Source organism: Pristis pectinata, chromosome 28 (assembly GCF_009764475.1).
Source record: "Pristis pectinata isolate sPriPec2 chromosome 28, sPriPec2.1.pri, whole genome shotgun sequence".
NCBI classification, from domain to species: Eukaryota; Metazoa; Chordata; class Chondrichthyes; order Rhinopristiformes; family Pristidae; genus Pristis; species Pristis pectinata.
Window position 1 is genome coordinate 12,507,296 of NC_067432.1, and position 25,200 is coordinate 12,532,495.

At 41.6% G+C, this 25,200-nt stretch overlaps 1 protein-coding gene across 1 annotated transcript in view; it reads left to right on the top strand.

The window, feature by feature from the left end:
- LOC127583885 (serine/threonine-protein kinase Nek8-like) overlaps positions 1–24,890 on the top strand; it is a gene marked incomplete at its 3' end in the record, with an annotated part of 48,340 nt that extends 23,450 nt beyond the window's left edge. The window contains exons 11-16 of the mRNA XM_052040275.1: positions 11,337–11,491; positions 12,622–12,826; positions 16,478–16,622; positions 18,358–18,458; positions 20,848–21,066; positions 24,804–24,890. Coding sequence (XP_051896235.1) covers positions 11,337–11,491; positions 12,622–12,826; positions 16,478–16,622; positions 18,358–18,458; positions 20,848–21,066; positions 24,804–24,890 — 912 coding nt within the window. The remainder of the gene's footprint in view (positions 1–11,336; positions 11,492–12,621; positions 12,827–16,477; positions 16,623–18,357; positions 18,459–20,847; positions 21,067–24,803) is intronic.
- Positions 24,891–25,200: the final 310 nt, after the last annotated feature.

The window sequence follows — 25,200 nt, forward strand, 5'->3', positions numbered from 1 at the left end:
TCAAGAATTTCCACAACATTGGGCAGTCTCAGGACAATGTGGTTCAAGCTCCTCAATAAAAGAGGTGTTGCATGATGAATTCCATCACTCCCACACATCCATGGTACAGAAATTAAGTCAGTAATGAAGGGTAGATGGATATGAGGACATTTCCAGAATGACCTGAAGTGGTCATTATTCCATTTCAACCAGGAAGAAATTGATTTTCAGCTACATAATGCTGTATGGTGTAATTAAATTTCCAGGCAGTTATCAGTTAAAAGGTACTATCTTGATACATTCTTCCGACTAAAATATGTAAAGTCAACATACATAAAGTGCTCAATTACACAGCTGGCTCATGAAGTATATTCCCTTAAACTAAATAAATGATTAGTTGGCAGGTAGAACATTAAAGTGTGCTTAGTTTAAAGTTAGCATTAATGTATATAAAATTTGTGGAGGTGCTATTGTCATTTTCCTGTCAGTGACAATGGCTTTTCAGTCACATATGCATAGGTTCAGCTATACTCAAATAATGAGAAAGAAACACAGAGTTGTACCTTTTGACTGCTCACCAAGCAGGTGACTGTTGTTCTCTCTTCCCAATATGCTTTGCATCAATTTCAATGAAATTGAATATCAGGAAGAGAGTATAATAGATGGCCGTTACTCTAGCACTGATTGAATGATGAACCCCAGAATTCATATTTTCTCCCCAAACAAAATGTAATGCCATATCATGTTGGAGACATTCTCTAGGACTCAATGCTCTGTAATACCAACTGTCACACCCTCCCCCCTTACATCATTTACATTAAATATGCATATTATAATAATCTCATTATACATTTTACTGTTATCTCAGGATGTCCCATGGCAAATCGGAGGATGCACTAAACTATAATTACATTGGTTAATATGCATAATGCATTATTCTGCAGCTAAGACAGATCTGGGTTTAATCTGACTGCCTCTTAAAGTCTTATTCCTCTCAGTAAATCTGAGGTTAGTTGGAGGTTACTTAATGTTGCTGAGGAAGTTTTATGGATTATGAGCAGCTTTTAAATCTTTGACCATCCCTCTGGAGAGAAGCCATCATTAGGGTGAAATCAGGAGGAAATAAGCAGTGTTTTTATGAATACTTTTAAAATACATTTGATTAATGGGCACGCTCATGATTTACTCAGCTATGCTCCACTGCTGTTGTTTCAGTAAGATAAGGCCATTAGGAGCAGCAGTAGAACATATAGCCCCTTGAGTCTGTTCTGCCATTCAATGGCTGATCCAATTTTAGTCTTAATTCTACTTTCCTGCCTATTCCCATAATTATTGGTTTCTCATAGTCTCAGCTTCGAATATGTTCAATAACTCAAAGAAATTGGGGTCAAACTGCTTGAGATATTGGGGAAAACTACCAAAATCTTTGTCAACTGGGTGATTTTTAAAGAAGGAAAGATGGTGAAGGTTATGCAAAGAATTCCAGAATTTAGAGCTAATGTCACAAGTAGAAGCCAAGTAATTTCAGGTATGTCCAAGAGGTCAGATCAGAGTACAGGCATCTTGAATGGTTACGAGGCCAGAGGAAATTAGAGGTAGGGAGATTAAACCAGGAGCCAGAGCAGGTCACCAAGCACATTGGTGATGAGTTACCAGACTTGTTGTGAGTCAAGACATAGGTGGCAGAGTTCTGGATACCCACACAGAGTAGAAGGAGGAAGGTCATTCAGGAGTGCATTTGAACAGGTGAGTCTGGAGCATGATGTGGGTGCCAGAAGATGAACTGAGGCAGGGACAGTCTGGTGATTTTGCAAAGGTGGAGCAGGTAATTATAATGGTGGCATGAAATGAGGTTCAAGGCATTGGTCAGAATTAAGTATGACCATGAGGTTGTCAAGAGTCTATTTCAGTATCAGACAGCTTCCAGGGAGAGGAATAGAGTCAATGGCTAGAAGATAGAGTTCATGACAGGCTAAAGATGATGAGTTTGGTCTTCTCAGTAAATACTTTATCCTTTAATAATGTCAGTATTTTAGGTTAAATTATACTGTCAATGCAATGAGAGACAACCAGACTGAAATATTTTATAAATTATAAAACTAACTTTTTATTACGCCCAATTAACAAAAGTTTCTGAATAAGTCAACTTATTAATGAATGTACAATTGGCTGCGAATGGCAAGTGAATGAGTGAAATATAGAGACAAAAAGCTGGAAAATAAATGCCATGGAAATAGTTATTCTTCCTCGCCCAACAGGAGGAGCCCTGCCTCCGGAGCTGCACCAAGTGTCCAGCTTCTCTCAGAGTTTGTTTGGCTCTTTTACCAGCAGAGGGAGAGATGACCCAGGAATCAGCAGAGTTTTAGACGTTGTTCTGCACCATATGCAGACACCTCCTTTGGTCTGTGGTTTACATGAGTTATTTTGCTGCTGTACTTAGTGCGAATTTCATAAATAATTTATATGTAAAATAGGATTTTGCATTTCTTTTGGCCTCCCGAATTGGTTGAAACTTGATTACTTTTGAGATGTGCTGCACAGCTGCGAATGCAGACTGGCTGGTGAAAACCTCCAGAGAAGAATTACTCAGAACTGAGCTGTAAATAATCCAGCTCATGGCACAGGGACCCCAGGGTAGAGTTGCCAACTCTGATTGGATGTATTCCTGGAGGTTTCTCCACATGACCTTCTGCCTCCAATCAAAACGACTTTTTCACTCCCATTCCTAATATTTTACAACCAATGCTTTAAAGAATTAAAGGAAATGAAATAACACACAATTTTTTTTAATGCTTTGAGTTTGCTACTAGGTTTCTGGGAAGGTGCAAACTTCAGATCTTCAGATGTGTGGCACCAAAAAAAAGCAGTGTAACATGACCGAACTCCCAGACGAGTGTCCTTTTTGATCTCAGACTGCCTGTTAGATTTTGTGCACTCCTTCTCCTTCAACAGAGCATGAAGTGTTCTAATCGCACACCCATTACTATTGGATTTTAATCTGTAAGGGAGAAGGTGGAAGTGGCAGTTTTAATTCCGGCAAACAAACAATCTGCTGAAGGAACTCAGCGAGTCGAGCAGCATCTGTTGGCGGGGAAAGGAATTGTCAACGTTTCAGATCAAAACCCTGCAACAGGACTGATTTTGACCCAAAACATCGACAATCCCTCTCCCCCCACATATGCTGCTCGACTCGCTGGGTTCCTCCCGCAGATTGTTTGGTGCTCCAGATTCCAGCATCTGTAGTCTCTTCTGTCTCTCTTTACTCCAGAAAAGTCAAGAAGTTGAGGAAGCAATGAGTTGAAACAATCATGAATTTAAACAGTTTAATGACTTCATGAAATACCTCACGTGGTTAATTAGTACAAGTACACTTAACCCGTGTGCTGAGGTTACGCAGGAATTCAGAGCCTTAAGTAAAATAAGAACTAGGAGAAGAACAGTGATCCAACAAGAAAATACTGCTGAAGGTGGACTTCTGAAATAAAGCAGAATATGTTTTAAATACGCAGCAGGTCAGGCAGGATCTGTGGTGAGAAAAACAGAGTAAGCAGCCTGAATTGTGCAGGAAATCACCAGCTTGATGCAGTGAGAATGGAGGTATGTTCCAGACTTCTGAACTCACCACATCATGTTACAGACAGTGTTGGGGGTCAGATGCAGGCACATCTAACTTCTTGCTCCACCCTGGGATTCAGCACTGAATCCAAGGATGTTCCATGTCATGTTGAGCTGAGAGCCCGCATTCCCCGCATCTGGTCCTTCAGCTTCACGCCAGCATCAAAGGCACTCCTGGCATGGCCGCATTCATTTAAATCAAGTTGTCAACCTTCACTCAAAAAGTAAGTGGTTTCTTCTTGTGCTGTGTTTTAATTAAAATTAATTTTTAATTAATTTGCACCAGCTGAATATGGTTTTAAATGAATTTAATTATTTTATTAATTACTATTGGAATGTTTTTCAGCAGTTTCTTAATGTCTTTGATCAGCTTGTCAGGGGATGTGAACCTTAGATTCTAGGACCTGTGGTCTAGTTGCTGCTCACGGACTGCACTCCTGTGGAATGGGCCCAGCAGCGAGGCCAGCAAACTTTGGGTGCCACTCAGTTCTGGGCTTCACATAAGAGTCGATGCAAGTGGGTCTGTCACAATCCACCCAAACACTTCAGATCATGGCCAATCTGTTTCACATTTATTCATTCTGGGCATGTGGGCCTTACTGGCATGCCAGCACTTTATGCTCATCACTAATTACCCCTGAACCGAGGAAGCAGTTAAGAGTCAAGTGGTTGATGGGTCAGGAGATACTTGCTGGCCAGAATGGATAATGATGGCAGATCTCCTCATCTGAAGGACCAGAAGGGTTTTATAAAAGTATCATGGTTATCATTACTGACAGTAGATTTCCTTTTTAAACTCCAGATTTATTTAATTGCTTTTATTTAAATTCCCCAACTCGCGTGGTGGGATTCAGACGCATGGATGGCTCAGGCTTCTGGGTACTGGACAAGTAACCAAACCACAATGTTATTGCACCTCTGATTGAGTGTTGCAGATGAAGAACAGTAATTTTATTTTTACTTTTATCTCCTCAAGACTGTCAATAGACTGAAAGAGCTGAATAGTTTTCATAATGTCGTAATAATTCAATGACTCTAAACTTTATCAGGAGGAGCAGAACATATCAATCCTAGATGTTTCAGGATCAGCCTTTAAACTGTTACTTGTTCTATGGTCTGTTCTGGAGAGAAACATCCAGAATCTCTCCAGCTGCACACCAGGGAGATTTTAACTTTCCATTTGTGCATCAAAATTTGCATCTCCCATGACTTGTATGTATGGAGTTTATGATTGTACATGAAGGTGGCAGAAGACCAATACCGAGCTTTCTGTTGGTTGGGCAGCATCTATGGAGGGGAATGAACAGTCGACATTTCGGGCTGAGACCCTTCATCTGGACTGTAGACTCGACCCGAAATGTTTCCCTCCACAGATGCTGTCTGACCTGCTGAGTTCCTCCAGCATCATGTGTATTGCTCCGGATTCCAGCATCTGCAGTTCCTTGTGTCTCCACCAAGCTTTCTGTGGTGGATCTATTACGAGATATTTGAGATTTCTTCTGAACTCCATTCAGGGTTGATATGGCACAGTTGAAGGTGTGAGAGTGAGTGGCAACTCAGAATTGAAGTGAATGATTGAGAGGAGAGGCAGCCCAAGGTTTACATGTGACTCCATTTAGGTGAATGCTCTGTTATTGTGCCACTGATCTCATCCCTGGGCTTAAGAATTACAAGTTTGAAAATGTAGGGGCGTATTGCTATTTATATTACTTTATTATTGTTAACCTTTCACCCTTTACCTAACAAATATGTCAGCACCAAAACATTTGATTGAGAAAAGCAAACGCCAGGGGGTCAGGGGTTGCAAGCATTAGTTCCAGATCGCATCCTCAAACTGGGAGCAGGAAAGTAATATTCACTCTGTTATCCGTTAGCTTTAACGATCTGCTTGTGAGAGTGGGAGTTCTTATAACAGGAAGCATATAAAGAAAACCTGAACTTACATTTTTGTTTATTGTGTTACTTGACATATAAAAAGACACCAAGGGAGAAATTTGTCTTCAGCTACCTGTGGGAGGCTCATACAGCTAGCAGCCAATGCTCTTGTGTGCATTAAGTGCTGGTGATCAAAGGTGGTTTTCTCCCGCATCAGTTTATAAGTGGTTTTCTTTTAAAGTTTTGAATAAATTCATGGGTCACATTTTAATGCTATCAATAACCCATTGCTTTAAGTATTGGTGTTTACATGCAGCATTGTGTTTGTGCAGAGATGATGACATTGAAAATCAAAAAACTGCAAACATTGGAAATCTGAAATAAAAGCCATAAATGCCGGAAGTAGCAGGTCAGGCAGCATCTTCGAAGAGAAAAACTGGGTTCACATTTTAGGTCAATAACCCTTTATAAGAAACCTGAAACGCCCCCTCTCGCCCTCCCCCTTGCTGGGACAAATGACAGCCTGGGTGTGTGTGAGTTATTTAGTTATTTTTCCTCCCCTCACTGTATGTTCAGCTGTTTCTCCTCAAACTCCTATTCGTACCACACCACTGTGTCAGTGTGCTATTGTGTGCACACAAATAGCATCTTAAAGATACAAGTGAAGAGAGCGAGGCAAAAATTAAGTAATTGTTAGTAAACGGCTAACCTTTTTATATCACATTCTATGTGTTAGATTAGAACAGTAGTTGTTGGGTTTTCTGGATTTGGGTGACCTGTGCACCCTTAGCTGCTCTCAGACGATGATGATGGGTATCAGCAGTTATATTTTCTTCACAAAACAGAAGCTTGCTAGGTAGCATTGAAAGTATATTCAGGGCTGCGAAACTGGAGTTATATGTGGATCAGCATGGATACCAACCTTTTTGTTATTTGTCATGGGCTCCCCATCCCTAATTTATTTGCCCATCCCTAATTACCCTTGAGAAGGTGGTGGTGAGCTGCTGCCTTGAACTGCTGCGGTCTTTGAAGTGTGGGTATACTCTTGATGCTGTTAGGGAGAGAGTTTGAGGATTCAGTGAAAGAATGGTGATATATTTCCAAGTGAGGATGGTGTGTGACTTGGATGGCAACTTCCAGGTGGTGGTGTTCAGCTTTTGCTGCCCTTGTCCTTCTGGCTGGTAGAGATCAGGGATTTGGTAGGCGCTATCTAAGGAATCTTGGTAACTTGCTGCAGCGCATCATGTAGATGGTACAAACTGCTGCTACTGTGCATCAGTGGCAGAGTGAATGAATGCTTATGTACGGGGTGCCTGTCAAGTGGGCTGCTATGTCCTGTTTGGTGTCGAGCTTCTCGAGTATTGTTGAAGCTGCACTCATCCAGGCAAGTGGAGAGTGTTCCATCACGTTCTTGACACGAATCTTGTAGATGGTGGATAGGCTTTGGGGAATTCGGAGGTAAAGTTACTTGCCACAGGATTCCTAGCCTCTGACCTGCTCTTATAGCCATATTGTGTATATAGATAAGATCTTTATTAGTCACATGCACATCGAAACACACTGTGAAATGCATTTTTGCGTAGAGTGTTCTGGCGGGCAGCCTGCAAGTGTCACCACGCTTCCAGTGCCAAGATAGCATGCCCATAACTTCCTAACCTGTACATCTTTGGAATGTGGGAGGAAACCAGAGCACCCGGAGGAAACCCATGCAGACACGGGGAGAACGTACAAACTCCTTACAGACTACTCCAGTTCAGTTTCTGGTCAATGGTAACCCCCAGGATATTGATAGTAGTGAGATTCAGTCAAGGTAATGCCACTGAATGTCAGGGGTGATAGCTTGATTTTCTCTTGTTGGATATCATCATTGCCTGGCATTTGTGTGGTATGAATGTTACTTGCCATCTATCAGCCCAGGCCTGGATATGGTTCAGGTCTTGTTGCATTTGGATGTGAACTACTTCATTACCTGAGGAATCGTGAACGGTGCTGACAGATTTCAATCCCAAAATTATGAAGGTGGTCTAATAAGGTTTTTACAGCTTTCTAGCTTTAACATGGTACTTCAATAGCAGGAGCAGAGGAGGAGGCCTTTTGAAAGCTACAATTGTAAATATCTTCCTGTCAAGCAATTCATTACAGAGGCTATTTGATGTATGAAAATGATTTCCCTCATTAATTTTGATTCCTTTACCAATCACCTTAAATATTCATACCTTTGGTGCTCAACGCTTCTACCACAGGAATAGTTTCCAAATTTCTACTCAAGATTTTTCTGTTTTGAATGCTCCTACCTCACATCCTCTCAACTTCCTCAGAAGAATCATCCAACTTCTTCAGCTTCTCTCTATGACAGTCTTTCATTCCTGGGACTACTCCAGTAAATCTTTTCTGTATCCTTTCCAAAGTCTTCACATCCTTCCTGAAATATAGTGACCAAAATTAGATAGGGATAGCATTGGTTGTGGCTATGCCAGAGTTTATAAAGGTTCATCATAACTTCTTCACATTTGTGCTCTGTGTTTGTCAATGAAGTTCAGGATCTTGTATGCTCCTTCAACCTCTTTCTCAATTTGCCTCACATTTCAAAGACTCACAGACACATGCACCAAGCCTCTTTCTTCCTTCAACTCCTTTGGAATTGTACCCTTTATGTTCAGTTCCTCATTCTTCCCACCAGCATGAATCCCCTTGCACTTTCTCTGTTAAATTTCAACTGTTGCATGTCAAGCTTTTCCACCAGCTTGTCTATGTCTTGAAGTCTATCCCATTCCTCCTCTCTGTTCACTGTACTTCTAAATTTTGTGTCGTCTGCAAACTTCAAAGCTATCCCCTGTGCACTTACATACATCCAAGGAGTACTACACTGATGAAGTGCTGTCTTTTAGATACAAGATCCAGCTGCTCTCTCAGGCAAATTTGAAGGATGCTTAACACTATCATGAAGAAGAGTAAAAGAGGTCTTCCTGATATCTCAGACAAAATCTATTAACCAACCAAACCAAATCATGACAAACACTTATTATCTGGTTCATGATTTTATTTCAACGTGTTCAAATTGGCTGCCACATATCCTATGAAACAGCAGTGGCTACTATTCAAAAAGCACCATTTGTAAGAGGATTTGGGACATTCTGAGGGTGTGAAGCTTGCAACATAAATGCAACTCTTCTTGTCTTTTCTCAATGCCCAGCCTATTGTTGAACACTAATAGCACATCCTGTGAAGGAGCAGGGTTTCTCAACAACTCCTGATTTCCACATTTAACCACTGCTGTGCATGCTTGGCTGACGATAATTCTCATTGTAAATTCGGGGCCTCTGATTAATAGCATTTTGTTACAAAAGCCTCTTTGATATTAACAGTTATGAGGTATTGGATAGTACTCCCGATGAGATTGCTGCACCCATCAGAAATTAACTCGAGCCTTATTTCACTTTAGCGAGCAAAGCAGTTATATTCCAGATAATAGTCAGATTAAAAGAGCAATAAACTATCAAAATCATTTCATGTTTGAAAGCGTGTGCATTAACTAGCTCCACAAAAGCTAGTGATGCTTTTGAAAATATGTAGATAATAATGTCACCAATTGCCTAGTGCAATGCAAATTCTCTTTCCATGCTGACCATTTAATGAGCCAGCTCTTGGAGTTTAATGAGCAACACTTAGTAAAATGTGAGATTTATCAGAACTCCTGCATTTTGTCAAATTGGTGATGAATGCTTTTCCCCTTTGAGAATTTTCTTTATCTAATTTCTGAAATTCTTTCTATAAATAAATCGTGAAAAGTCAGATTTAATCAAATTGATGAATTATTTAAAAAAATTAGTGAAATATTGCATCATTGCTTGAATTGTGTGGGAATTATTTCAGGACTTGGTTTATTAATCTAAATTGACACAACCGGCAAAGTATTGAAAGGGTGCTGCATTGCTGAAAAATGTTTTTTCCTGACTAAGATGCTAAACTGGTTCATGTGTCTGTTTGCATGGAGCCAGAAATGTGAGACCTGTTTGGATGTAATATGTCCTGCAATGCAATGCAAGAAAGACCAAGGAAATTCTCCACGATGCCTGGTCTAATATTTATCCCTCAGCACATTTTGCAACAAATAAACAGATTATCCAGACACTATCACATTACTTTTTATGGGAGCTTGCTATGCACAAAGTGGATGCTGCTTTTCCTACTTTATAATGGTGGCAACACTTCAAAGGCACCTCAGTAGCTAAAAAGGTCTTATCCCATGGCCGAGAATGGTCTTGGACAAATGAAAATCTTGCTTGAAGGCAAATGTACTCATTTTCAGGTTGCCCGATATTAGGAAGGCTGTGAAGGTCCTAGTGGGTGCAGGAGAGATTTACCAGGGATGAGGGGGCTCTGCTGATGGGTTGGGCTGGATAAGGCAGGAGTTGTTCTCCTCAGAGTGAAGAAGATTAGGAGATTTAATAGGTGTACAGGATGGCGATTGGTTTAAACAGGTTAGATAGAGAGACACTGTTCCCATTAGTGAATGGTTTTAAGACCAGGGGACACAGATTCAAAATGATGGGCAGTTGGATACAGAGCTGATGAGAAATTTGTATGCATTTAGTAGCTGTGATCTGGAATATGCTGGAAAACAGAGTTAATCAGGGTTTTAAGGGAATTGGACAGTGAATAGGGCAGGCATGGTAGTATAGCGGTTAGCGTAAACGCTTTACAGCACCAGTAACCCGGGTTCATTCCGGCCACTCTCTGTAAGGAGTTTGTACATTCTCCCCATGTTTGTGTGGGTTTCCTCCGGGTGCTCCGGTTTCCTCCCACATTCCAAAGATGTACAGGTTAGGAAGTTGTGGGCATGCTATGTTGGCGTCGGAAGCGTGGCGACACTTGCGGGCTGCCCCCAGAGCACTATGCATAAAAAGGTATTTCACAGTGTGTTTCGATGTACATGTGACTAATAAAGATATCTTCTCTTACTTGAAGTAAAGTAACCTGCAGGGCTTTGGGGGAAGGGCAGACAATTGGGACTGACTGTATTGCTCTACAAAGAGCCAGCAAAACCCAGTGGGCTAAATGGCTTTCCATGCTGTAACATGATTCTACTGTGTCCTGAGCCCCCTCAGCCAACACTAGCAGAGTAGACTAATCAGTCACTCATTCTTTTGAGAAAGTTTGGAATGTACACATTGGTTACTGTGATTGTCTAAAAAGCAACAAAGTCTGCACCTTGACAGTTTAGTGCAAGATTCTCTGGGATGTCCTGAGGATGTGGAAAAGCTTTGGATTAATCCACGTTTCTTTTGTTCCTGAGGAACTTTGAATTGGCCTGGGGCATCAGAGTTTGTGTGTATCTCCAGTAGGCACAGGTCCTCTTGAGGTTGGGAGTCAGGGGCATATGGGGAGAGGGGGTCCCGTGCAACTATCCAATGCCCTATCTACTCACAAACCCTACTAACCATTACTGTGGTGCACATCTCTACCCCACTTCACAGACTGTGTAAATGATCCAGAACTGAAGATCCTTGTTGTCTTTGGGCCTGAATAGGAGCAGTGCAATTAGGATTTGCCGAGGACACCTAAACTGTGTCCAAAACTTTGGGGCCCATATAGCACTTGTGGGCCATGTCCAACATCTGACATCTGAAGTGTGCATCCAGGAAAAGTTGTCCTGTGTTATAGTGCAGAATTGTCTAACTGTTCCTGTACTGAATGAGAATCCCAGTTGTTTTACTGTTCCTGACGCTTGCCTGCGATTACTCACTATTCACAGTACCTGACATGATGCACAAGTAGAGTCCTGGCATGCTTTGGGGTATACCTTCCAGTTTCTAAAGTGTTGAGTCTGAAGAGAAGTTTACTCTGTCACTGTATGTCCCTTCCAGGTCGCTATATCTGACAATCACATGATAGCAGTCACTGCAGAGAGAGCAGTGTACACATGGGGAAACAATCTGAAAGGCCAGCTTGGTCATGGAGACCTGCAATCACGTTCACGACCCCAGCTGGTGGAAGCCCTCAAAGGAAAGTTTATTGCCAGGTAATAAAGTTTACAAGCACAAGGTTCAGACGCTCTGGACCAAGGCAGCCTGTGAAGGGAAAGTCCATAAATGGCAGATTTATCTCCTAGTCTCTGATAGTTGGACATTATGTGCTGTTCAGCGTGGTAAAAGTTAGCAGTGTTTCAGCTGAGTATTCTTCAGTAATTTATTCCTTCTCTAGTATTTTCCCTTTTGGATTAATCTCACACTACTGAAATGGTTTTATAAGCCAATGCTTTTCCTATTCCTGTAATGGGAGTCATTGGGGGATTCACGAAATGGAAATATATTTTTCAAAAAAAGGGATTGTTTGATTCCTATTTAAAAACTGAACCTGGGACTCAAACAGAATATTGAACAGACTAATGGAGTGAAGTTCTATGATATGAAGTGTTAGCCCCTGAGGAGACACCTACTCTCATTTTCGTTATTGGTTGTATAGAGAGCATTTACTCACCAGATATGTTGCTTATAGCAAAAGAATTTTTAATTCCGCTGATTGACTTATGAGTACTGGAGAAATAAAATTAAAATCTGAGGAATGGCGAGAAAAGCTTCCAGAGGAAATTTGTATTTCGGGAAGTCTCCATCCAACTCCATATTGCTGGGGGAAAGATGATCCAGTTCTGTTGCTACGTTGTTATTTGTGGAATAAAACAAATGGGTTGGTCAAACTTGGAAGACCATCATGGGAAGAGAGAGAGCTAGCTAGCTGACCATTTATGAGTAGGCTAGGAGGTAGGACAAATCCTGCAGGAAATGGAGAGACTTAAAAGTGAGAAAGAGGAGCTTGTGTTTGTATTAATGAGAGGGTGGGGAAGAAGCCTTTGCGTGTGTGTGTGTTTGTGCCCATCCATGCACACATGCAGGAGATTATGGATCAAAATTCATCTTTGACAGTAATACAAAATAAGGAGTATTGCATCATTCCCCCAGTTATCCAACCTGCCAAATATTTAGCTTTATTGAAGTCACTAGAATTGTGCTGGATATTAAATGGAGAAGGTGACAGACTGACAACACACTCCTTTTGCACTACAGTCCAAATCGAATTTCTACCCCTCTGTGCCTCCATGAGATTAAATCCTTTACCCTTCCTCTTTAACAATTGCAAGGAGTGTTTTCCCAGGGCCTGTGGTGGAGACGGATTCAGTGCGTTTGTCAGTGACAATGGAATTGTAATGACCTCTGGAGACGGAGCCCAAGGCTGCCTGGGGCACGGGGACCTCTTCAGCACCTCCAGACCTTGTTTGATTGAAGCCCTACTCGGTGTAAACGTCCAGACCATTGCCTGTGGTCGGCACCATGTGGTGTGTGTCAGCGGTGATGGCGAGGTGAGTAACCTGATTTTCAGTGCATGTGTTTCAGAAACTTGAGTATAGTTGTTTTTGGCAAGAGGAAACCTTCACAGAAAGGACTGCCTGTTGATTATACATTGAGTGTGATTTTCCTGCTGGTCCTGATGTTCACCACCAGTAAGATCAGTGGCAGTTGAGAGAAAAAAAGGATGCAGCTTGGGTGTATGGATGGCAAAGATCACCCAGATAGGATGGGACAAGACCACAGCGAGATTTGAAATGAGACAAAAACTTTGAAGATATGGCTATGTCAATTGGAAGCATAAGTTATGTATATAGTGCAATACTTTAAACTGTCATATGTCATACTGTTTAAATTTGTTTGGTGTTCATTGTCTAGCACCTGTGCAGACCTCTAAAGTTAAAGTGCAGTATGATTATAAACAGGCACATAAAACATAAGGGCAGCTGTTGAGCAGATGCTGGGGACAATGAAGCAAAGGTAGAGGTGTCTAGATTGATCTGGGGCTACGTTGTCATATGATTCAAGTAAAGGTGGGCAGAACCATTGCATTGTGCTGTATGCTGCATATTCTGATAAAAACAGAAGGGTATGTAACATTATGATGAGGAACATATGCCTGCAACAGAAGTAGTGCAACAGTTATTTCATTAGGCAGAGAGATAGAGTTACATTGCAGTATCAACAAAGACTCACACTCAGGTGATTGCAAACTACTTAACGTTAAAAAAAATCATAAAAATTCATAAAAGGATCACAGCCTCATTTTGAAGAAGCAAAACACTATGATACTGGAGGAACTCAGCAGGCCAGGCAGCATCCGTGGAGAAAAGCAGGCGGTCGATGTTTCGGGTCAGGACCCTTCTTCAAGACTGAAGATAGGAAAAGGGGAAGCCCAATATATAGGAGGGAAAAGCAGAGCAGTGATCGGTGGACAAAAGAGGCGAGGCGGGATGGGCACAGGGTGGTGATAGGTAGATGCGGGGGAGGAGGGGAGAGCAGATCCACTGGGGGATGGGTCAAAGGTATGGAGGAAAAAAGGGGGGGGTAGAAAAAAGGGAGAGGCTAGGAAAGGGAAGAAAAAAAGAGGCATGGTGGGTGTGGAGGGGAGTAGGGGTTACTTAAAGTGGGAGAATTCAATGTTCATGCTGTTAGGCTGCAAGGCTCCAAGATGGCAAATGAGGTGTTGTTCCTCCAGTTTGCGCTTGGAATTCTCCCGGCAGTAGAGGAGGCCGAGGACTGACATATTAATGATGGAGTGGAAGGGGGAGTTGAAGTGACTGGCAATGGGGAGATGCAGATCGTGGTTATGATTGGAGCACAGGTATTCATTGGTGAGACCAAACGCAGACAAGGTGACCGTTTCGCATTTTCTATCTTGGAACCTTGCAGCCTAACAGCATGAACATTGAATTCTCCCACTTTAAGTAACCCCCACCCCCTCCACACCCACCATGCCTCTTCTTTTCTACCCTTTCTTAACCTATCTCTCTTTTGTTTTTTTTTACCCCACTTTACCTTTGACCCATCTCCCGGTGGATCTGCTCTCCCCTCCTCCCCCGCACCTGTCTGTCACTATCTCTTACCTGCATCCACCTATCACCACCTTGTGCCCACCCTCCCGCCCCTCTTTTGTCCACGTATCACTGCTTTGCTAAGCCCTGTATATTGGGCTTCCCCTTTTCCTATCTTCAGTCCTGAGGAAGGATCCTGACCCGAAACGTTGACTGCCTGCTTTTCTCCACAGATGCTGCCTGGCCTGTTGAGTTCCTCCAGCATCATAGCGTTTTTCATCTAGATTCCAGCATCTGCAGTCCTTTGTTTCTCACAGCCTCATTTTGTCCTGTTTGCTGCTTTTTGATAGCTATGAATATCCTATGGTATTGCTGGCAATGTCAGACAATATCAACAGGAGGATTGAGTAATATAATGTACCCTGTATTATCACACTGCTAAGAAGCATCTGTGTTTAATACTGTCCTTTGCCTTTAAGGCAACAATGTTCAGATGGCTTGTCGAGCAGTCTCCAACCATGGCATTGTACTCCAAGGGGCTCAGTTTCCATGAATACTTTTGAACATTATCTGCTCAATTTTCTGTTCTGAATTGACAGCTATTGTGTGCTTGCAAGTAACTGGGAATTCAGCTACAGTGCTCAAACTTTTCCATTCATTAATTTTAACTTCTGTGCCCAAGTTCCTGATTTGTGTTCCCTTGCACACTGGGAGTGTTGGATCATAAAACTTGCTCCATAATTTCCAGCATGCTATGAATCTTTAGTGAGATTATTGATGCTATTATACACCTCGATGGGTTCCAATTCTCTGCTGGTTCCATTTATTCTGTTCACTGGAATTATTGGTGTTCTCACGTTGGAAGATAATGGGCAGATTTATTATCTCTTGGACAGACTGTAAAAAGCCAACCTACCATCTTCATGTTTTGTGAAGTTATTAGTTTTGTATTCATCACTTGAGTGATTCTTCCCAAAAGTGTTATGATAACAATCTGAAATAATCCTCGAAATTCTTAGTGACTCAGTCTAACCATTCACTTGTGACAAACACACACACACACACACAAACACTCTACCCCCCCATACACACACACACACACATACACACACACACACACACACACACACACACACACACACACACACACACACACACACACACACACACACAAAAAACTCTGTCACTCACTGCCCCCATTCACACATGCATATGCACACTGTCTTCCACAAATACATGTACACCCTCTTGCATGTACCTCAAATGTACACAGATGCACATGCTCTCACACATGTTCACCTTTGAACTATCTGCCTGTTTTACACATGCACATACATGCACTTGCACATGGATATACATGCATCTCAAATACACACACACTTCATCTATGCACCATAAAAACAAATATACAGACACATACTAAATCTCTCTTTTAGTCTCTCTCTCTCTCTCTCTCTCTCTCTCTCTCTCTCTCTCTCATGCACACACGCAGTAACTCTTCCTCTCTATTTCTCATGTAAGCTCACATATACCAACTCTGCATCACACACATGCACGTGCATGCACATATACATTCTACAGTGATTTAAAAGATTACGTCTCTTGGTTAGAGCATGGTTAACAATTTATAGTACCAAAACTGTTAAATAAAAGTGGAGGCTCAAAATGTTGCATTTCCTAAAAAATATCTGTTACATTACTGCAAGTGCCTGTTGATCCAGTGATTAAGATAATAAAGTGTTATTTTTGGATTGTTTCAAGAACACTGCCCAACCCCAGTGAATGTTAGATTTGGTCACTAAATGAAAGGGTAAGATATTGACAGAGGTGAGAAATAAGCAGACTAAAGCAGAGCCCTGGTGTCTCTCATTCATGGGACCTCCCTATATGTTGAAATACTCAAGACTCTGTGAAGAGCGGACCATTTCACATTTTGTTTTGATACTGTAAAACTGAAGTATGAAACAATCTGGTGTAATGTTTTGATTGATTTTCTGGTCCCTGAATTTGTCCCAGCATAAATATGAACATCACAACTAATCGGCTCACTCTGGGATAACTGAATTAAAATGAGTGCAAGATCCTGCCTCTTCTAGACATAGTCATTGTTTTGTTGAAACAATGAAATTCAGCTGTTTCACTGCATTCCAGGTGTTTTCATGGGGCAGTGGAAAATTTGGAAAACTGGGGCTTGGGAACGACGATAGTAGCTGCTTGCCAATGAAAGTAACTTTCGAGGAGCAGATCTTTGTGAAAGATGTAAAGTGTGGCTTGGATGGAACCATGTTCTTAACAGGTATGTACATGACTAGATTTATTTATTATACTACAACCATTTAAAAACATTTAAAATCATTAAATTTATCCAGAACAGAAACTTTACAGCAATCAATTAATTTACTGTTGGAATCAGAATGTTTGCAGGGAGATGGATTTTCCCACTTTTTCCTGCCCTTAAGATGGTCCCACTTTCACATTGCTGCTCCAGTTTTATAGAAACATAGAGATTAGGAGTTGGCCATTTGGCCTTCAAGATTGCTCTGCCATTCAATATGATCATGGTTGATCATCTGAATTCAGTACACTGTTCCTGCTTACTCCCCTTATTACTTGATCAAGTTACCCATTAGAACTATATCTGACTCCTCCTTATAAATATTAATGATTTGGCCTAAACTCTCCTCTATGGTAGAGAATTCCACAGATACACCATTCTTTGGATGAAGAAATTTCTCCTCGGCTCAGTTCTAAGTAGTTTACCCCATATCCTTGGCATGTGGCCCCTAGGTTCTGGACTTCCCCACCATCAGGATCATTCTTCCTACATATAGTCTGCCCAGTCTCATCAGGATTTTATAAACTTCAAAGAGGACCCCTCTTATTATTCTAAATGCTGATAAATGTAAGTCCAATCTCTCTTCATATATCAGTCCCATCATTCCAAGAATCAATCTGGTGAATCTACACTGAATTCCCTACATAGCAAGAACATCCTTCATCGGAGAAGGAGACCAAAACTGCATCTGATATTCAAGTGTGGTTCCAAGAGACTCTGTACAGTTACAAAATGGCATCCCTGCTCCTACACTTGAATCCTCTTTCTGTGAAGGTCAACATTTGCCACCTTAACCACCTTCTACACCTTCAAACTTCCCTTCTACTTGAGAGCAAGGACACCCAATTCTTGTTGCACTTGCCCATTTCCTAATCTACCACTGCTCAGATAATAATCAGCCTTCCTGTTTTTGCCACCAAAGTAGAAAACCTCCCATTTATCCACATTTTGCTACATCTGCCAATGCATTTGCCCACTCAACTTGTCCAAATCACACTGGATCCTCTCTGCGTCCTTCTCGTAACTCCCACTCCCACCCAGCTTTGTGTCATCTACGAATGAGAATTGATTTTGTGCCTTATTTTTGGAATGCCTCTGCATCTCAAGGCTAGCATTACACCGTTTCGGATTTCCCCATTTCTCACAGTCTCTATCCAGACTGATCTCAAGCTGTGCCTCCAGACCAATTTTCAGTTGAAGATTTGTCCTTTTCCCTACAGCACATTCTTGTTCCTCATTCACATCAGCAGGAAATAGGACAAATGTTCACATTGTGATCTTCAGGGCAGCGAGTTCTAGGTCCTCACTCACAGACAAAGCCAAAGGCTAGATTTCTGCAACGCACCTCTCAATAATTAGTTACCGCACGACACAAGTAAGTTTCTGGTTTGTCCTAACCTTTCAAATCACCAAGTGGAGAGGAGCCATGGAAATCATAAATAATAAGGCAAAAAAAGAACCTCTGTCTTTCTTGCTCTTCACACATCATCGGTATTTGCGCACCAATCCTTATTGAAGTAGCAATATTTAGTCAGAATTTTTTGGTTCGGTGGGGGGGGGGGGGGGGGCGCGGGGTGGGGGTAGTCCTATATTTTCTTTTGAATGGATGAACCTTTCTTCTGTTTAAAGTACAACTGGAGAACAATTTTAGCTTTGCATTAAGCACCTTTTGAGAATTTTGTCCTGTGATCAATAGATACTGGCAGCCCGCTGGCATGTGGTAATAACCAATACAATAAACTTGGCTTGAATGAAAGACGAGGCCTTCTCATGCAGATGACAATGCTGTTTGCAAGAGTGAGTATATTTCATTCCTGGATGTTTCACTTATTGTTGCTGTAGACAAGGTAGCTTTATATATTTCGTGCATGGTCAGATTCTTTTAATTCATGCATGATATGAAAGGTATCCCTTTGGGCCAAACAGCATGATTGAGTTCATTTCCATTGACCTCTGACTGCTGTAAATCTACACCTAAGTATTTCTAAGAGCACTGTTCCATTCACAAACTGCTGTATGGTATGGATAGAATTTCTTTCAGAACAGTAGCTGTAAGCAAATTTTGAAATCTACTCCCATTTTTGCTTTCTGTGGTGCAGCAGAGCTAAGCTTCCCGATTCACTGGTTGACGGAGTATGCAGAGCCACTGAGGATAATAGGGATTCATGTTCAGCTGGATCAGTGGACTCAAAAAGTTGCACAGTGGGGGCTATAATGGCTGAAAACTCTGGGTCAGTGGGACGCACATCTGCCTCCTTGGATCAGTAGGAAATATAAAGGCAGATGTTCCTCCTGAGAGCCTCGAGGTAAAAGTTCAAGAACAAAACTGTTGTGTACAAGCCACTCACAATTTACTCAAAAATTATGAGGAATTCAATTCAATATTTGTGATAGACACTATCTTACCCCACCCACTGCTACACATATAATATTGGCAAAAGAGGTATATCTACTCTTCCTGGAAGATACCTCTAGTATCCAGTATTTCCAAAGTCACCTCAAATTTAAGGGGGATGAGAGGAAACACAATTATAAAGAAGAATGTTCTGTAATAATAATATCCTGTCCAAGGTTTGTTGGATTGGCATGGTTACTTCTATTAATCTAAAACGCAACAGCAATAACAATAACTCTTAATTCCACTTACACGAGTATTGTACAATGTGTAACTGTTGCCAACAAGGCTGCCAGGTACTTGGATGCATCTGAAAAAAAAACACATGATTTTAAGCTGTGGCAAAATTAAAGTACATATAAATCACTGCTAAGACCGTAAAAGTGTGCTAAATCTGTTTTCTTAAACTAAAAAGGCATCGATACATTTGAAAAGCGCAACCATGATTTTAGAACTCAAGATCCTTGAATTATTAGATTGAACTAATTTTTCCCCAAATTACAAGAGGATGTGCACCCTTTTTATATTGCTGGATATGAACTGGTCATTTAAAATGTGGTCAGAAGGTGAGACAATGTTAGCAAAAACTAGCAAGCCCTTGCAACACCAAATTTGAATATAATTAAGTTTTTCTGAGGGTAACATTTAAATGGAAGAGACTCTTATCAGGAGGGAGGTACAGTGGTGCAGCTAGTAGAACCACGCTGCCTCACAGTGCCAGAGACTCGGGTTCAATCCTGACCTCGGGTGCTGTCTGTGTAGAGTTTGCATGTCCTCGCTGTAAACACTTGGGTTTCCTCCGGATGCTGTGGCTTCCTCCCACTTCCCAAAGATCTGCGGGCCAATAGGTTAACTGACCACTGCAATTTGCCCCTACACGTAGGTGAATGGTAGAATTTGGGGGGAGTTGAGAATGGGATTAATGTTGGATTAGTGTAATTGGGTGGTTGATGGTCAATGCGGACCTAGTGGGCCAAAGGGCCTGTTTCCATGCTGCATGTCTCTATAACAATGACTCATAATATTTGGTGTGTGAGATATAAAGTAAATTGTAGGCCTGATTTTTAACTGATAGGAAGTAGTCTTGCAGACAGCTGGTGGAGACGTGGCAAATCAGCCCAGCAGTACAGGGACCAGACAGATCGTTGTTTGAAGCTGTAAGGAAACACAAGCGAATCAGCGGGCAGGAGAAGAGTATTGAAGGGGAGGAGGCTACTGCCCGAGAAGGAACAGTATACAGCTCTTGGATCAGTCATTGGGAGGTAGTCCAGTTGTGGAGCAGAAGAGCCTTCAGCCTTCCTTGTGAGGTTTGCTGGAAGCTCTCCTGCTCCTTCTGATCCCACAAGGGTAAGCACAAACATCTCTTTACCCACACAGTTTCCAGTTCACATCTTGGTGACTCTCTCCACATAAGGAGAATATTTTTTCCCAGTTGCTCAAAGAGTTGTTAAGCTCAGAACTTGCAGAAAAAGAATGGGACTTAGTGGGGCAGCTCCCTCTGGTGATGTTAATTCTTTGCTTGCCTACTTTGCAGTGGTTAAGCATATCCTTGGTTTGATAAGAATTCCTCCACATGTTGGAGAGCAGTGGAAAATATTGATTGTATACCACCAAGCAGCAGTATGTCAAGGGCTATGCAGGGACCAGCAAAAAAGTCTCAGCTGCACAACAGGAGGGAAACAGAAGATTAACTGGAAGCCACACAGCAGGAGAGAGCAGGAATCGAGGGGTTGGTAATTAAGCAAGCCTCAGATCAAAGTGTAATCTCTTTTGTCCCTTTTGATGTTGCAGACCGATGTTGAAGACAGAAAGGTTCCCACAGTGGTGAAGGCATTGAGAAACCAGCGTGTGAGGGATGCTGTGCTGGGTCCCTCACACACCATTGTACTGGTAGAACCTGGAAAAGTATATACCTTTGGGAGGAACACAGAAGGACAGCTTGGCACAGGCAACACCAAACCCTATAAAGTGCCAATGCATGTAAAGCAACTGCAGCATAAAGCTATAACTGTAAGTATTAATTTAGACTAGTATCGCAGTTTTTACATTGAAGGACCATTATCTTTGGTGATATTACTGTTTTTTTAATAAATAACATTAGAACCAAGAAAAATGTTCTAAAACTTTGATTGGCTTCCCCAACCCATTCTGTTATCCATAAGCAGAACCCAGAATTAAATATAATTGCCTAAGTGTTGGAATTCACCCTTGGTCCATGAAACAGATGGTGTATTCAGCACTAACTCCCAGTTAAGAGATCCCCCCCAAAGAAAGGCAAATATGGGATAATTTTGCCTTGATTGCTGCATTAAAACATGACCTGTGCAGTCCTCGATGGCAGCTGCCAGCAATAATGTGTGAATTATGCCCAGCATTAAAACCACAGGCAAATGCAGAGAGCAACTCATCAATATCATAGTCAGGATATGATAATTCATGATTCCTTGCCAACTTTCTGTGGATTTTACTGGCAATTATAAATGATGGTCATAGTTTGCACATTATTACTCCAATTTCTGTCAGAAAGCAAAGCTAAGCATCAAGCACAGTAATGATTTCATTGTGCGCATAAGCAGTGCTGGACCAGCTACACTGAGGTGCATGGTGCCTGGAGATGTCTGATCCAGCTTCACAATGGAGATGGATAAGGTCGATAGTTGGATACTTCTCCCCATAGCAGAGCTGTATAAAACTAGAGGTATAACTTTGGGTAAGGAATAAGAGAACTAGAGGGGATGTGAGGAAGAATGCTTTCGCCCAGAGGATGGTTGGAATTTGAAATAGACTGCCTGAGGCAAGTACTCTTACAACCTTTAAGGAGTTTTCCAAAGAGCACTTAAATCACCAAGGCATGGTAGACTGTGGATCAAATGCAGGTAAATGGAATTAGTATAGGTGGGTACATGGTGGGCTAAAGGGCCTGTTTCTGTGCTGTTATGTTCAATGGCTCTGTGACAACTTCCACTGGAAGTGGTGCAATTCCTTAAAACCATTCGTAAAATATGAAGCAGACACTTCACGCTCCAATTTCTGGACCAATATTTGGTTACATGCAACCTTCAGAATCAAGGTATTGTCATTGTTTCAGGACCTGATACAGGGTTTGTCCCATCTGTTTATCCCAGCTCTTGGAGCAATTCCATCATTCCCATTTCCCTATTTCCCCGTAAACTGTTCTCATTTTTATGCCTATCAACTCCCCATTAACTTCTCTGTCATCCACCCAGCTCAGGGGCAATTTTACAATAGCCACTCAACCTAACAACCAGCATGTCTTTGGAGTGTGGAGGTAACTGGAGCACCTAGGGGAAACCCACACAGTCACAGGAAGAACGTGCAACCTCCACATAGACAGCACCTAAGATCAGGATCGAACCTGGATCACTGGAGCTGTGCAACGGCAGCAATACCTGTTATGGTACTGTGTCACCCAGCAGTTAGTTGAATCAGTTGTCCTCTGGGTAGGATCCATCTAGGAGTGTTGTGTGTGATTTAAGTGCTTATCCAGACATGTGGTCCAAAGTGAAACCCATTGTAGCATCATACCTACTGTACATCATTTTTACAGTTTCCTAATCTTGTTAGTCATTGCAAAAGTAAACAACTTGAATGAAATTTTGCATTATTACAAATCTAAATATTCATTTTCCTAAATGGATTAGTTTCACTAGTACAGAATGATTGTTTTGTTAATCATAAATTCAAGATCAGTGTATTAAAAAAAATGTAGAAATTCAACAAGGCTCATCTCAGCAGCAGCTCAAAATTATTCTGTGTTTGGAAAGCATTTAATTGCTTTTCTGAATAATGCTTTCAATAGAACAACATTCAAGTCAAAGTGAAGCTCAGTCTTCCTGTTTGTTAGCAGAGAAAGCTTAATTATTATAAAGGAAGGAGTGTGGAGCAAGGGAAGGACATTGCGGTTTTGGAAGAACAAAACAAACACAAATGGGAGTAGGGTATGTGACCCCTGGACCTGCTCCACTGTGAGTTAGACCATGGCTGATTCTACACCTCATCCATTTTACTATCTAATCCCCATTTCACCTGATTCCCTTGTGCCCTAAAATCTATTGATCTCATCCTTGAATATACTCAGCAACTAAGCATCCATAACATAGAACATACCAAATATTCAAAAGCCCTTCATCTCCTCCCATCCTTATTCCAGTCCCAACTGGCTGATATCCTGAAACCCTGAAACTCTGCCTCTTAGGTGTAGGCTCTGAAGCTTCTCAGCATTTATCTTGTCAGTCTTTTTGAGAATTACTAATATTGAAATTGTGGATTATAAAATTAAACCTAACAAGAGGAGAAGATACCAAGTGCTTGCCATTGATGTTCAGATTGCAATTGACCAGTGGCATAAAATGGCAACTAATTGAGTAGGCTTTTATTTGTTAAAGAGCTTAGTAGTTGGGTGGAAACTGTGTTTAATTCTTTGAACATTTATGGGTGGCACAGTGGTGGAGCTAGTAGAACTGCTGCCTTAAAGTTCCAGCGACCTGGGTTCAGTCCTGAACTCCAGTGCTGTCAATGTAGAGTCTGTGACTTAATGGATCTCCTCCAGGTGCTCTGTTTTCTTCCCCAATCCCAAAGACATGCTAGTTGGCCAGTGTAAACTTCCCTTAATGTGTAGGTGAGTGGGAAAGAGGGGAGAATAAAATGGGATTAGTGTAAGTGGATGATTGTTGGTCAGTGTGGACTTGGTGAGTCGAAGGCCCTGTATCCATGCTGTATGACTTCCTTGAGTCCTTTCATTATAAGGGGACATGAAAACCTTAGTGGTGCAGTGTGACTCAACATTGCAGAACAGGACCAACGTTGAAGTTTGCTGCCAACATCAAATTTGGAGCACGGCAGTCCGTGAGAAAGGATGTAAGTTTGTAGGAGAAGGTGAGCAGGTTATCAACATGGCCAGGGTAGCAACAGATGCCATTCAGTAGAGTAAGTAATCAACAAGGAGACAGATGCTGGATAATCAATGAAAGAAAGAGAGGAAAGCTGCAAGAATTCTCCTCGTGAGATTATTAGTTTATGGAGCACAGTGCCAGATGACTATTAAAGTATCTAGTTAATATCATCCAATGCAAAATCTGATTTTTCTTTAAAGTGATATGGGAAAGGACAGCTCCCTTGTAATGTGCAAAAGGGCCTCCTCATGATGTAATTTCTTTAGACACACTTACAAGGTGATACCTTCCACAGTAAAAATTTCATTTCCAGTATTTTTATATAAGCTTGCTTCTCCTTCAGACATTGCTTGACATCCAGCATTGTTAGAGATATTTGCATGTGTATTTTGCAGATTAAGCATGTGTTGAACTGTATAAATTGATATGATAACAGCATTGAAATACAATGCAACAGCTTAACAGTACTGGGATGCTCTGCTGCCCAGTATATGGATAGCATCAGCGTTCATTCCAATTTAGAATGTCCAAAGGCAACATGTTATAGAAGGTACAGCATTCTGTTGTATGGACATTCTATACTGGACAGAATGCTGATCTATTCATAGTACTGCGATGCAGTTACCACACTCAGTTTATTGAGTTCAACACGTGCATCAGACTGGCCCATAACATATGTGGGAATTATGGCTCACTTTGCTCATAGTCAAGCATTAGAATACTCTGTGATATAGCATTGTACCCTAGTGTAATATAGGGAATTGTTAAGGAGTTGTGCACTGGTTCACAGGAGGGTAACTTAAGAGTATTTGTCTCTCACTCACTTTCTTTCAGATGATCAGCTGTGGAGAGACATTCAGCGTTGCCGGGACAGACGATAATAATATCTTCTTCTGGGGCACCAAGTCCAAGTCAGTGCCCTCTCCAAACCCATCATCTTTAGTCACAGTGTGTCAGGCAGGTACTTCTGCCAGCCCAGCATCACCTTCCCCTGTGGAAACTGAGGAGCCTGTTACTGGAACTGTGAGTCACAAAGACAGTGAGAAATCTAGTGCAAATGAAAAGCAGCTCGATGGAATCAGTACAGCACCAGAGAGCAAATCTCCTGAAGAAGACAAATTAGATGTACTAGAATCACCATTATCACAGGTTGTGTCTGACTCACATACCTTCTGTTACCTTGTAGGCGTGTGTCATGTGTGATTCTTTGCAGTTCAAAGCATTGCAAATG